The 15,803-nt window shown below is 40.2% G+C and overlaps 1 protein-coding gene across 1 annotated transcript in view; it reads right to left on the bottom strand.

Moving 5' to 3' along the window:
- Positions 1–15,803, bottom strand: part of PREX2 (phosphatidylinositol-3,4,5-trisphosphate dependent Rac exchange factor 2) — a 226,933-nt gene that overhangs the window by 128,680 nt on the left and 82,450 nt on the right. The window contains exons 8-12 of the mRNA XM_037058677.1: positions 13,875–13,978; positions 11,804–11,953; positions 8,814–8,958; positions 4,414–4,514; positions 26–129 (exon numbers count right to left, since the gene is read on the bottom strand). Of these exons, the coding sequence (XP_036914572.1) occupies positions 26–129; positions 4,414–4,514; positions 8,814–8,958; positions 11,804–11,953; positions 13,875–13,978 (604 nt within the window). The remainder of the gene's footprint in view (positions 1–25; positions 130–4,413; positions 4,515–8,813; positions 8,959–11,803; positions 11,954–13,874; positions 13,979–15,803) is intronic.

Here is a 15,803-nt window from a genome sequence, read left to right as displayed (position 1 = left end):
GATTAAAGGTTGTAGAAGCTCTTACCTTTGAAATCACATCCTGCATCTCATTTCTTGGATAAAATGTTCCATCATCATAACGAAACCTATATAACGTCTGTTCTGGTTTGAACTGATGTTTATCAGTAACTGAGAATATAAAAACAATACATCAAAATACTGACAATCTAAAAGGTGGCAGCTAAAAACACTTATGAACTATTCCAAACACTGCAACTTTAGTTTTACCAAATGCTTTTGTTTTTCCTACGTAGTAATGCAAACCCAGTATCTAGACAGCAAGATTCATAAGATTTTGTTATATAATTACATTTACCATTGTCATATAATGACTTAAAAACTAAATTGAGGTTAGCAACATTTAGCTAGCATATTATATGTATTTGTATGTATTTATATGTAATAAGTATACAAGTCTGTGTTTTCTATTTCTTTACAAGGCCACAAAGTTAAGCACAATGTGCTCTTCAAAGAGCCGACATTCCAATTTATGTTTTAAGTCTCCACCCTACAAGTGAGGTTTAGCATTTATCTGTTTTACGCCACAGTGATCAACTCCAGATCACACGCACGTCAATCTTGACCCTGGATCCAGTGTTTAGATTCCCAGAGCAGATTACATAATTTCACTATGTAACTGATTCTGAAATGTTAACAGTTTTATTACAATGAGAAATGCTTTCCTTTCATGTCACTTAATTCTTTTCCTCTGTGGAAAATGAGAGTAGTCATCCTTCTCTTGAATCCTTAGAATAAAATTTTCATGTTCATAAAAACTCCTATTAAATTTCCCCTCACAGTTTCTTTTTTCCAGAAGTCATTTTATAGACAATTTTTTTAAATGACTGTTCTAGAAAGGAAAAACCTCAAATGGAAGCTCAAAGAGTTTACACAAAAATGTTTCCTTCACAGGGATCGCAACATTTGCAGAAGAGATCGCGTGTTGTGATGAGCTCTATTTTCATGATTAGATAGAAGACTCTGACCTTTACTTTTTGCTAACAACGTTGTAGGGAGAGAAAAAGCTGTCAGGATTACATCTCATGAACTACATTTGGTGAATACAGAAAATAAAGCCAAAAGACTTACAAAAAACACACACGGAGTTTCACCAGTTTTACCCCAACCCATCGAAACCATGTGCACAGCTTGTACTGCCTGTAGTCATAGATTGAGACAAGATTGCTGCCCACCCCCCACTGCAAAAGATAGACAACCCAGCCATTTGGCATCCCTTCCCCAGAATAAGCCCCCAAATCTAAAAACTGCGTGTGAAAAATAAAATCAAGAGAATTATGTTGAAATCCTATGACATCTTTCAAGATCAATTATTTATTTTTGCTATGCAATCTACCTATTCCCGTTGTTATCCTGCAAGGCTCACTGAAATAAATTATTGTCTTGATATTCCAAAATTCCAGGATATGTCAGGCCCAAGTTCTCTTGCCACAATAAAACACATGATGGCTCAACCTATTCTAAATGGAGTGCTCAACCCTCAGGCAAACTCCTGTGGCTTTGAGAATGAATCTTGGGTTCATCTGCACTGCTAAACATTGAATGACTGCCTCCCAGCGTGGTAGCTGTGACTTGGAGCATTCACCAAAGTTCTGTGATGTAAACACTCCCACAACGGACAATTTCAAGCTACTAAAACACAGACACTTAACACAGAATTAAGCGTGCAGTGACATGTTGTCTAGTATCTCCCTCAGAGAGAAATAATAGGCATAAGTAACACCAAGAACATAGTTAACAGTAAAATAATTAGAAAGTGATGAGTTTTAAGAATACATTGCCTTGTGTATCATTTATGTACTTACATGTTTCTACAACTTAAATTTTAATAATAGATGTGTTTAACAACCACCTTACAAACTTTTAAAAAATATTTTATTTGACTTTAGAGAGAAGGGAAGAGAGGGAGAAAGAGAGAGAAAGAAACATCAATGTGTGGTTGCCTCTCATGTGCTCCCTACTGGGGACCTGGCCTGCAACCCAGGCAAGTGCCCTGACTGGGAATTGAACCTGCGACCCTTTGGTTTGCAGTCCAGGACTCAGTCAACTGAGCCATACCAGTCAGGGCAAATATTTTAAAAATTTAACTGCCAGATCTCTTCAGCTTATACAAGCCAATTCCATTGCACGAGTGGATATATATAACAAATGAGGTCTCTGAATTCTCACATAAGCATTTATAATGTAAATAATAGCACCAGACAAGAAGAATATTATCAGCATATCACAGAGAAACCATATGTGCTTCAACCCATGGATTCCTGGGGTAGCAAGGCTTTGCCTCTGATGGAGTGCTCAGCAGTATTTGCAACGTGAGTAACAGCAGTAATGGTCTACTTTCTACTTTTTTTTCTGCTTGCTTTCCTTAAAACAGATGGTTCATTCAACTTTATTTTAGGAATTCTATTTTCACTAAAATGCAGCTGGAACCACATACTAATGAAAGTAGCATGTGTGGCTCATATTCTTCATTCTAATAAAATTATTAATGTGAAGTTGCACAATATGTTTTCTTACATCCAGTTTGGGGGAATATGTTAATTTTAAACACTTAAAAAGAGGTTCTTTCCAGTGACAAAAATTCTGTATGCCAAATCTGACATTATAACTGATCAAATCCTGAATATAGTAATAGCACACAGGCCCCTAAAATCAAACTATAGTGAAGAGAACAATATTAACAGAGAGTGTCATCGTTCGCAGAAAAAGTTAATTAATTTATAAATATCACTGTCAAAAAGATTTAAATTCCTGTAAGTTAAATAATCAAATGCTTCTAGCATTTGAAATTTCAAATTAAATGTTAACCCAGACTTTATCTCTCACTTCCATTTCAAAATCGTACTGTTGGAGAAGAGTGGGCTGATAGAGGGGAGAGAAGTCGATTTGGACTGAATTTCTCCCATCTGGTATCTCTTCCAAACAAAAAGTTCTATGTTGTTGTTGTTGTTGTTGTTGTTTTCTTTTAAGAGGGAGAAAAGGGACTCCAGAGGATTCCCATCTGCATATACAGCAGTGTGTGGCCTCAGGGGCACCCAGTGTGGTGGGGAAAATGGGGAGGGTCTAGTTTTCAACCCACGTGAACCTCAAAATATGATAACCAAGCATCCATTTTACTCCTAATTCTCAGTCTTTTTCTCCTCTCCCACATTTTGCATTAGGCATTTTCTAAGCTTTTATCCTCAGTCTCATTATTATTGCTTTCTTGTTTTCCCTCAGTTGTTTCTCACTGATGTTCTGAAGAATCTGATAACTCACTGAAATGATTTCCAACTCTGTCTCTCGCTCTCTCTACCCTAAGCTTCACACACACATCTTTTACATTTGCTGGGCACTTCTCCACAGATGTCTCATATCTAACCCACAGCGAATTTTTATTTTTCTCCCCATGTGTTCCTCCTCCTGAATTAGTTATTTCGGTTATCTAAATAGAAAGCTCAGAATATCTGATTTTGCTCATCATCTTTCATCTCCCTCATCCAGTTATCAAATACACTGTTTCGGTGTCATCCGAATCTCTGCAATGGGCTGCTCTCATCCTGCCCACTGACAACACCCAGGCAGGCAATGCCCTCATCCTTTCTCACTCCTGGGGATGGACTGGGCCCCCAGTGCACGGGGCTCTCTGCAGTCTCTGACCTGTCTGCTCCAGGCTTCCCACTGGTGCATTTAACTCCAAAACCAAGTCTGGTCACTGCTTTGCTTAAAAGGGTCCATCAGCTTCTTACCGCCAAAATTAGCCAGAGATACTACAGCCAGGGAGTTAAGACCTTTTGGACCAGGTGTTTGCCTACCTTTCTCACTCCTCCTCCTGCCCCACTATATTCATCATGGAAGTATACTGTCTTGCTACATGAGACTGTGCTAGTTCCGGGAGAGGCTACCATGAACTTCCTTCCCCTCTGCTGCACCTGAGTACCGTATAACACGCCCCAGGGTGGGATGTCCCCTGCCCTTTGACCCTGTTAGGGTTCTGTTCATTCTACAATGCCCATCATTAATCCCATTTCCCTCATGAAGCCTTTCTAAATACTCATCATCCCTTCCTCCACAATTTTACAATACTACCTGCATTTCTGATTCTTGCCTCTGTTATAATTTTTCATTTTAAAGTTAGCAAATATATCACCATAAACCTGAAGCACAGTTCTACATATATTAGCCACTTGAGGTGGGGGTGTGTGAGGTGGAGGAATGTAGTGGCAGAAAAATGGAGACAGCTGTCTTGAACAACAATAAAAAAAGAAAAAAGAAATTTAAAAATGTCAAAAAAATATAAATGTCCTATAATATGGAGAATTTTTATCAACTGAACTAGTCAATGGAACTATGGAACTAAAGATACATGCAATCTATGGATAAACAGAATAAGTAAGCAATTAATAAAATAACTACCATGGTGTATAATTCCATTTTCTAATAATGCTTGCCCCAAGTGAACACCTTCTTCAGGCCTGTGAATCTCTCCAATTTCCAACAGCCACGACACAAATTCGCTGCAACAGATATCCAATGAAAAGGTTAAATAGTTATTTCCTGCCCCCCCAGAAAGTCTATCTGTGTCATGCATTCATCAAACAACTATGAAAGGAGCCTCAAAATATAAAGGAATATTTTCAGTGTATTTCAGCATACATTTTTTCATATACAGAAACCCCAGAGTTATTTAAATTGGACTCTTCTAGAAAACCCATGTTCATACATTCAGACTTACCTTCACCACACTTAACAATGATTCAACTTACTGAGACTTCTAATAAACACAGAGGGAAAAATCTTAAAGTAGCTTCAATTATAAGGTCACCATCCACATAAAGGCAAATTTGGGATTAAAGAGTATACAACAGATCCTAAACATAGCTAAAGGATAGAACAAGATAGAATAATAATGACCTAAAATAGGAGATAAACCCCTTTTTAAAATATTACCATTACAGTTTACTCTCAGTGTTACTTTATGCTGATTTTGCATGTGCAGCTGTACAGCTGAATTGGTTCGGGTCGACCAGCATCATCGCTGGACTGTGAAGTGTGGCACAGGCAACATAGTCAACAATGTTGTGATAATGATGTTTGGTGTCAGGTGAGTACTGGTAGCACGAGGGGAACACTTTGTAAAAAGAGAAAGTCTCAAACGTGGTTTTCCAAGCACAGAGAACCAGTGGTCAGAAACTCCAAGGGGGGCAAACAAAACAAAACTGTGTGTCCCATGTGACAGACAGAATTCTGAAGATGTCCTTCCACTCCGTCAAGAATCCCACCCCTTATGTTTTGAGTCACACCCTAATGTAGGCTAATGTAGGGAGTCCAGTCAATGGATTCTGCAACGGATTCATATGTAATTAAAATCCCAAGTCAGTTGACCTTAAAATATGGAAATTATCCCATGGGGCCCAACCAGAGCACTTGAACCTGTTGGGGCCTTGGAAGCAGAGACATCTCAGGCCAGTGGCCTAAGAGGAAGTGCGGAAAACTAAAAGCTAAAGAAACATTCACTGTGCTACTGCTGCCTTTGAAGGTACAGGGCCGTGACACAAGGAATGCAGGCAGATTCCAGCTGAGAATGGCCCTAGCCAACAGCCAACATAAACTGGAGCCTCATTCTTATAACCAAGAAGGACTGAATCCCGCCAACAACCCGAATGTGCCTGGAAGTGGGTTCTTCCTCAGGATCTCAGGGTAAGAGCCCCAGGCCAGCCCACGCCGTGGTTTTGGCCTTCTGAGCCCCTAAGCAGAAAACCCAGTATTGCGCCCTGGACACCTGATGATGGAACTACAAGCTAATGAATGGGTGTGGTTTCAAGCCACTAGGTATGCAGGTCATCGGTTCTGCAGTAATAAGAAATTAATACACATCAAAAGACATAAAAAAGTGTTACTAATTTGTAAAAATTTCAAAATTACTTGGTGAACTCATTGTCTCTGAACTGTCAGCTATAAGAAATACTGCAGCGCGAAACCAGCCATCACACTGCCTTCCACACACAGCTGCTGGGGCTGCGCGAGGCCACGGAGGCTCACAGCTCTCATCTGTTGCCATTTGAGGAGGGGCAAGGAGCCCCAGGCGTGGCCGGTAAAAAGGACGATGCTTTGTAACCTCGCAGACAGCACATCAGCTCAGGAGTAAATTTTTAAGGCCATCTGTTATCACTAGAAGAACACTAAATACAGAGACATTTTACAATAAAAAGTTTACCACACATATGTTATAAAAATCTAACATTTGACATTTTACATAAAGTAATGAATATATTTTAGGACAGTTTCATTTTTGCACAGAGGCAAGAAAAGCAAAGCTACAGAGTATTTAAAAAGTGCTTTTCCCTTTATTTCATCAAAAGCAACATGTTTAGCTAAAGTCAAATAGCCAAGAAATATGGAATTCTAAATATGATGTCTAGTCTAACAAGTACATTTTAAGGAAGAAGAAGTTGTTAAAGTGCTTTTTATTCTTCTATTAAGGAAGCACCACCCAAGAGAAAAAAAAATAAAAGAAGTGAAATACAGGATAGCAGTTAAGATTGCGTCATTCTCAATAAGGCAACCTGGATTCGGATCTTGCCTCTGCTTCTAATAGCTGGGTGTTGCTGAACTGGTCAATCTAGCTCTCTAAACCTTCGTGTTTTTATTCCATTACAGAAGTAATATCCACCTCTCAGTGCTGTTACAAGATTAAATGAGCCGATGATGTCAGGAATCCAGCATTGTGCCTGGGGCATCGTGAGCACTTTCTAATGTCGGAGACTGATCAGTGTGTCGAGATAGCTAGTATCTAAAGTGTTATCTTATGCTCTGAAATCACCAGATTCCTCAATACGTCAAATTCAAATGAGCGAAAAGGCACATTTCAAGTGTCGCTATAAATTAGGACAGACCAAAAAGGGGCATTTGTAATAAATCTAACCAAAAGTAACTTCACAGGGTAATCTGATCATAAATTCCTAACTGGCCAGGTCATGCGGGAGACAGTGGAGAGTGTGCCACCATGGAAACGGAGACAATTAATAACAGCTAACATTTACTGAGTCTTTTATGTATCAGGCACACTGGGGAATACTCCGCATTTCCTTGCAATTAACTAGAACTACAGCCATAGGAGACAGTGTGGGTGAAGGGTTAACAAACCCTCTCCTTCAATAAGGACAAGTTTGACCCTGGATTAACTTTCTGACCTTGTTCCCCTAGAAGCCTGATGAAGGCAGGGTGTCAGGTGCATTAGCAGGCAGGATGGCTTATGGTAAAAATGACCTTGATAGCTAAACTGCACACTCATAACACCTGATGAAAAGCCAGAGCTTGAAGTGATTCTCTCGTAAGTAGACACGCTCCTGTGGGGACCTTGTAAGGTATGTCCATGAGGCTGTTCGTAGAAATAGTGTCTTTCTTGTAATACAGGACTTCTAAGCCAAGGTGGGCTCACATTTGCTTATTCTCTTGCACAAGAGCCATCACCTGGAGGACTAGGGACACTAGCAACACAAGCCCATTGGCAGCCGTGTGGCCTGCTGTGAGGAACACACACTCACTGGAGAAGAAATGCCCTCCCTGCAAAAAAAGAGTTTTCCTGACTCTTCTAATGGGTCTGGGAGCTGGTGTGGCCTGTGGTGAATCTGTGTGTCTGCAAAGCTAAGTAGTGATATGTTCTAGTAGATATTACAGGTAAGCACTACAATAATCTCCATTTTTAGAAAGGAAAAAAATTTAAGTTTTCCAAATCTCAACTAGCCACTGGCAGGGCCAGATCTGGGGACAGTCTGATTGTGAAGCTGGAGCTTTGAATTGCTACGCTAGCCTACTTTTATAGAACTGACAGTGACATTAGCTAGCTGCATGAACTTGGGCATGTTAAGCTCCCTGATCACTAGTCTCTGACTCTTTATAAAATGTAAGTATGTACTCAGGGATTAGAAACAATATATAAAAAGAATCCAGCCTGGAGCCTGGCCTTCCTGTAGGTACCTGAGGCACCACCCTTCCCTTTGACTCTGCCTGCTTAACCCAGCAGGGCCTTCCCTCGAACCACTGTCTGCCAAAACCCAGGGGCACACATGGTCCATCTGTGCTCAACACCCAGGCCACTTCCCTGCTTGCTGCTCTATGCCTGCCCCTCACATGATCCACTTTTTCAGACTTTTCATCTCTTGCCTTTCATCCTGAACCCAGCTATCAAAACTCTAAATTAATTGGTTGGTTAGACTGTGTTTTTCCAGTTCTTTAGTCTTCTCTCTCAGGCCCTGTACTCACATCCTTGCTAGACTCTGTCCCCTACAGGCAAACTCACCTGCCTGCCTGCCCAGCCTCTGCCTCGCCCTTGCAACATAGTATATCAGAAAGTACTGAAGTCATAAATGAATGAACAAATGCCTAAAGTTTCCTTCTCATGGTTCCCAGTTCTATGACCATTCCCTCATCCCACTATGGTCCAGGAAATGTAGATAGTAAAGAAATATTAAAAAATGCTTAGGAGAATATTTTTTTAAAATATGTTATCTGTTTTTCTTTTTTTTAATATTTTATTTATTTATCTTTAGAGGGGAAGGGAAGGAGAGAGGAAGAGAAACATCAATGTATGGTTGCTTCTTGTGCGTTCCCTGCTGGGAGTTGGCCTGCAGGGAACTGGCTTGCAACCCAGGCATGTGCCCTGACTGAGAATCAAACCGTGATCGTCTGGTTCATAGGCCCGCGCTCAATCCACTGAGCTACACCAGCCAGGGCTCTTAGGAGAATATTTTTTAAAGAAAAACAACACATGAGATAGTGAAAATATATATATATACCCATATTACCAACCCTACCTTCCAAGAAAGCATTTAGGGAACGTAGTCAGTTTTCTTTTTCTGTCTTTGATCAGATTTCCTTGTTTGCACATCATCTTATAAAGTTTTTCACCCTGTTCAGAGATCATTACCCAGGTGTCTTGCTCCATTCCTAATTTTAAACCTATTGAAAATGAAACAGAGGACAGGTAACTGAAAAAGTCTCTTTATTCACTCATCATTAAACAAACATTTACTGCATGTCTACCATGTGCTGGAGCTGTGCACACAGAACTCTGTACTATAGGGCCCTGGTTTTCCTGAAGCTCATGGGCTACAGGGAGATAGTGGAGGCAAGATGCCCAGGGCCATTCGGCACCTTTGTGCAAGATGTGCCTCGAAGGCACGTGGCTTGGCCAGTGGAGGCAGAGCATCAGAATCTCGCTCTATGGACCCCTCCTGCAGTGCTCAGTCAGCACACCTGGACTGGGTGGCCCCAGAGACAGCCTTAGAGGAAAAATTGTGATATAACAGAAGCACATTCAGAGTAGCTCCCTTATCTGAGAAATGGCCAGAAAGACTCTGCAGAAGGGCCCTGTTTGGAGGCATAAGCACGAATAGGATTTACAGAGAGAGAATAAGGAGTCACAAGAGTCAACTGAGGGGAAGCAGCACCAGCAGGAAGCCCTGGGTTTAGGTAAGAGCACAGGAGAGGTGCTGGTGGGTTAGGCAGGGTCCTTGTTCAACAGCAGTTCAAGGTCCTTCATTCCTTAGGTCTTGAGGAACCCTCTGTTTTAACCAGAAGGGGAGAAGGCAGGGTAATGAAGGAAAGGAAGTATTGTTGCTTTGGAAACTAAGCTCAGAGGACAAGCTGAAAGGGAGAGAACTTAAATAGAGGGAGACTATTTGGAGGTACCTGCAAAAGTTCAGGCAAGTTCAAGCCCCTACAGACAATAATAGGAACAAAGTTGAGAAATATGTAGGAGATGGTTCTAGGAAGAAACACCACCAGGTAAATTGTAGGCATGAAGGCAAGAGAAGAATCAGGATGCCTTACAGGCTTCAGACATGACAACTGAATGGGGGGCGGGGGGGTGGACAGTGGGCAATGGGTTAAGGGAAGGAGGAGCCTGATGGCTGAGCACATTGACTTTGGACATGTAGGTGGAGTCCAGGGGTCAGTGAAATGCATAAGTATGAAACTCAGGAGAGAGGACAAGTCTAGACATAAAGATCGAGAACTTGGCAATGTAGAAGTGGAAGCTGATCCGGTGACCAGGTGAGGAATCAAGTTGAGAGGAGACATTGCCAGGGCGGAAGTCCTGGGAACACGGCCACTCAATCAACGACACTTTTATGAACACTCTCACAGAAGAAGAAATACTTGAAGTATTTTAGTCTTCTAGCTACAAAATTTCTTACTAACATTTTATTTTTTACAATACAGGAGCCATTAACATTTGTCAATAATAGTGGATAATCCAGTAAGAATTGAGCCTATTAACATGTACAGATTTATAGAAGGTGCTTTCTTTCTTTCCTTCACTCTTTCTCCCTTCCTCCACCTTTTATGGGGGTTCCTGGACATATCTACATGCATAGTCATTCTGAAAAAGATAAAGCTTCAGTGTGATAAGAATTCAATTTATCTTTTAAATAATTTAACATGTTTGAATTAATTGCTAGATTCAATAAAACTCAGGAGTCTATTATGCATTCATTATCTTTGTCTTAAAAATTCCTATCTGGTTCTTCATCCAATATCAATCAAGAAGTAAGTATTTGGAAATTCTTACACCACTGTGGACGATGGATATTTTAATTAAGCCAGAAAGTTTGTTCATTCTTCAAGGGAATATATCTGAAGATAGAAAGGGCTCTTCAAGTTCTAAAATGTTACCACCAATGAAATGTTTTATTCCTAGATCTCTGGGGAAAGGAATAAACATTGTCCTGTTTCTTATCAATTATTGGATAAAGAAACTAGTAGCTGTACAAGCATTTCTTTTTCCTAGCTGAATTATAGCAATATGGTTACTTGCAGACAAACTCCACACAATTGAATATTGCCAGGCCAAATATCTTCTGCAAATCTTGCTAAAAAAAAAGGAAGCATATTTGAGCTAAGCCACCTCATGTGAACAAGCTCCTTATTGGGTTATATTACATTATATTCAATAGCACTGTAACATTTTTAAAAAGTTAATATATACCCAAAGTGTCTTCTTCAATAATGAGGACACTAATGTATTTGGCCTAAGAATTTTCAATGTCCTATTAAATATACAGAGAAGGATTGTTGGGGGCACTGTAACACTGCATATTATTGAAGTTTGTCTCTTAAAGGGAAACTCAGTGATGATGCTTCAGAAACCGCAAGCATAAAGTGCAAAGAGCACTGAACACATTTTAAAGCAAATGAAACTATCTGCTGTAGGCTGAACGTCTGTGCCCTCCACATTTGTATGTTCAAACCCAACCCCAGTGAAATGGCACTAGGAGGCGGAGCCTCTGGGAGGTGATTAGGGCCTGAGAATGGAACCCTCACGAATGTGACTGCTGTCCTTTTCCAGGAGACTCCAGAGAGAGCCCCCTCCCTCCTCCACCTGGTGAGAGCACAGCAAGAAGGCCTCCTATGAGCAAGCGGTCTGTCACAGAGCACAGAATCTGCAGGCGCCATGAGCTTGGACTCCCCAGCCTCCAAAACTGTGAAAAGTAAATGTCTGCTGTTTGCAAGCCACCCAGCCTAAGGCAGTTTGTCACAGCAGCCTGAGCAGACTAAGATGCTACTAAAAAGACACTGCCAGTCACAATACAATTATTTTGCTAACTACATAAGGTTATCCTTGTCTTCTATTTTAGTAAGTAACTATTGGAAATATTTGGAAAATATTTAAGCATGTGGCTTACTTCACATAGAAAATTCAAGTGAATATTAAGCGCCTTCTGACTTTCTTACACCTCTTGCCCATTATCTGCTTTTCTGCTAATCTTCACAAAGTATAATAGTGCCCAATGCATATACCTACTTTTTCGTCTTTCTCTTTCTTTCAGAATAGCTTCTAACCATTCATGTTTCTCTTCGGGTGTTTTTGCCATACACACAAACCACTTGTTTTTTGCAGTGTTATGGATCTTCCATCCATTAACCACAATGTGTCCACTACTATGGAAGTCAGCTGGAAATTAAAGGCAAAGGTGAATAAGCAAATGTTATATAGAGTATCATATCAATTCAATGCAATCATTCAATTCACAAAAGTACTAACACCAGTAAATTCTTCAAGTTGTCTTCGCTTTACATGCGTGTGTTGAAGAACAAAAACATTAACACACCGTTTGCACATTAAACACAGTCCGTGCTTAGTAGCCATTTCGAATACCGCCCCTCACAGGCTCTCGCTCCCCTACATCTGTCACAGACACACTGAGGACAGCACTTAATGCCCATCCCTCCAAAGGCCCTGGATCCTCACATGTCTTTATAAGGGCTCCCGTTTCCCATGAGCTCAGTAACCAAGTAATCAATAGAACATTCACTTAGACAACCAGGGTAGTTGGCATACATGTTGACAAGCAGATCATCTGAGAGAAGGAAGGGAGTGAGACACAGGAGCTCTGCTATCGCAGGGAAAGGGAAGAAAACAGACAGAGCGCTAGAGCAACAGCGTGGAGAGTTGACTGCCTGCCCCTATCTCACTTCTGCCTCGAGCAAAATGCGGGCTTTAGGATGCTGTCTTGAGCATTCAGGTTTCAGAAGCAAGAGAGTTGCTCGCATTTTAGACAGGTAGCATTCTGAGTGTCACCAACCAGGCTCCTCGGAAAGCTACAAAATGAGCTACTGCCACCTTACAGGCACTAATGCGCACACGCGCTGTCATGGAAAGGCAGCCCGCTAGGTCCCACCTGTGATCACGGGAGTCTACAACCACACTGAAGTCTGCAGCACAGAAGGGGGCTGGAAGTGGGAGGTTTCTCTGTCCCTGCTGACTGACAGCTCCACAGCCCTAGCCCACCACCAGCCAAGGAGGATCATCTCCATAGCACGACTTGTTCCCAAGGTAAGTGCCCTGTCTCAGGAACAACCTGAATTGCGCGCATTGCATGTCTGTTTCCCATACCTGAAGCAACCACAGTTCACTATTTTAAGTACTGGACAATTTGATTGGATGCTAACAATAAGACAAAGGAATGGCACACAGGTGAGGATTTGAAAACCTGTGTTCCGGGCAGATTATAGACACCCTGCTCCCCTCTGAGACCCAGGAAGGTTTGGGGGATGGCCCTAATCTGTGTCCCAAACCCCATGTTTAAATTGACTCTTACAAAAACATTTCTCTACATGGGAATAAAAGTCATTTATCAACAATTAACCTATTTTATATTATCTTGTCTTTTCTCTTAGAAGCATACCTTTGATTCTAATCAAAATCACTGGGTAAAGTGATTCAATTAACTAAGCATTTATATTACAGACTTTTTTCCAAATAGTAAGTAATGTATTTTAATTTCATTTTACTTAAAATTTGTGACTAATCATGATTTCCACACCTCCAAAACCCTACAGAGCAAACATTTACTATCTTTGTGAAATCAAAACTTAAAATGAGCACTTAAAATTACACAAACCACTCCCATCCACAACTTTCCTGTACAAGCAAATCGGCAACCTGTTTATATTAATAATGTATGTAGAGTTAAAATAAAGCCAGAGTTTGCTATATTCTACACTGAATGCATTAGAGAAACACAATGTCACAGACATGCTTATAACACACAGCATAACTTAAAGAAAATCAATTCATTCACTGTTTTCTGCACTCACACTCTCCAGACTAGGAGTTGTGCGTGCCTCTGCGCATTGCTATTCCTACTCAGCTACTTGTTTGTATCTTTGTGTTTAATGTTAGTGTGTTTCAGCAGAATATAAACTCCTCTTATGACAACAGTCCTTCTCTTCCTTTCGCCTTTTTCCTCTGACTTTTCTATCTAATGAAGTATTTCTGAGCTCTGATGCACGGCATGTGAATTCTTCGAGGGAGAATCCGTCTTACGGGGGAATTTACCATCAAACCTTTCACTGTAAATCTCATCACTCACCTGTGCCATCGTCCACATTCTCCACCTCCATCACCTCGGTATTGATCCGGCCACGAAAAAGGTATCGATGTCCATCTGTAGATGTCTTGCTGTTCTTCAACCGTCTTATAAAGGAAGGAAATCACACAATCATTATCATTCTACTTAATGGAAAACAACATTGAAGCAATATAATGTAAGCAATTCTTTGAAAAAGAGGAACCAATTCAATCAGTGATATCAAACGTTTGGCTCCTGGTGTTTTTCACTTGTGTTCTCCCATTCCTAACAGCACTGGTTGCTTTATGAGAGGTGACTTATTTCTAATTTTTTAAATAAACTGAGGCTCTGGGCTCAAAACAATATGTAGCTGGAAAGGTAAATATGTACTTTTGCTCAATATAGGATATCAATAGTGCCAAGTCAAACTTGGACAGATACTAATAGTGAATTAAAATTTCCTGTGATTTCTTTCACCTTCAGTTCTCTTTTTTCAGTAAGTAGCTGGTAATGCCCCAGTAAAATTAAGTTAGTTCCCATGATGCCTCTGTAAAGAAATTTGCTAGTTCTTAAGCATTACCCAATTGAAAATATTTTCCTATATTTTTATATGGAATATAACTGTGTATATTTGTTAGTAAGTCTCTTAATACATTTATGTTCCCTTATAAAGGTTTTATTTACCTTCAAAATAGTCCAAAACATTCCAAAACTTTGCTTATAGTGGGTTCGACACTGGCCTTTAATCTTTACAATTATGTGACACAAAGATTTAAAAGACCCAGGTTTACAGGTAAACATTTGTAATAATGAATTAGGTCATTGTGTATGCTTATAGTTGAGTCACTAAACATTCAGGAGAGATTGTTCTAAAAACTAAATCTTTTCAATTAAATCTAAAGGAAAGATTGTAAGGAATGGTTCAAGAGGATTAAAGATTACCTAGTCACTCAAGAGATTTCAATTGCCCTGAACCATTCAAGTTGACTTATTGACGCAGTCTAGGTAACAATTTAACATGCTGAAATCATTATTCATTTATTGTGCGGCACAGACACACCTAAACAGCACAAGTTAGGACATAACTGTGCACCAACTCATGTTCCCTCTCCTCTCCTCCTCTGTAGTTCCATACCCACCATGGAGTACAAGGAGGTGTCACAAGATGTCTTCACCGTCCCTGACTTCCTTCTTTGGAAAAGAGCGAAGATCATTCCTAAATGATCTTCAAGATCTAGGCCTTCATGATCTTGCACTCTCACGCTCATTCTGAAAGCAACCTCCAAATGCCCTTCATTAATAAGCCCAAATAAATGCTATACACCAGGATTCGGGCAGGGTAACTGTAAAATTTGGCATCATTGGAGACCAAAGATAATATTAAATAATATTGAGTAATATTCTTTAATGCAGAGCCCACTAAGAAGCTAGTAACTGCATATTCTCTCACGTAGGAAACTGTATCATGGTATGCTCCAAAAAAGAAATTTCCTATCAGTTGAGACATCATTTTAAAACCAATCATATTTTTAAAACCTTAACATCCTTAATGACAGTTTTAGTCACAGGCAAATAATCATGGCTTGGAATCTATCATTGGGTCCTATTTTCCAAAGTATTAATTTTCTCTGTCATCTGCAGTTAACCCTGTACAGGCTTTTTATATTTCTCTTGACCCGCAGACGATAAAAATCAATGTGAAGTTCTAGTAAGCGTGTATCAATACTGTAACACTTAGTGCAATCAGACCTTAGGTCCCTTGAGAAAATGGCTCTACTGAATTTTAAAGATTAAAAAGCTTATGGTTTGAAAACAATTTTACTCTATATTGTAATGGTGAGTACTTGCATATCTTGCGTCTATGACTTCCTTCCTAAGTATGTGTTTGAATGGTCATTAGGACGAGTGGACAGGAATGTTCACAAGTTTGATCCTATCCAACCAGTACCT

This window comes from Sturnira hondurensis, unplaced genomic scaffold (assembly GCF_014824575.4).
Source record: "Sturnira hondurensis isolate 20B ecotype Veracruz unplaced genomic scaffold, ASM1482457v3 Scaffold0010128, whole genome shotgun sequence".
In the NCBI taxonomy this organism is placed as follows: domain Eukaryota; kingdom Metazoa; phylum Chordata; class Mammalia; order Chiroptera; family Phyllostomidae; genus Sturnira; species Sturnira hondurensis.
This window is presented reverse-complemented; position numbering and strand designations above follow the sequence as displayed.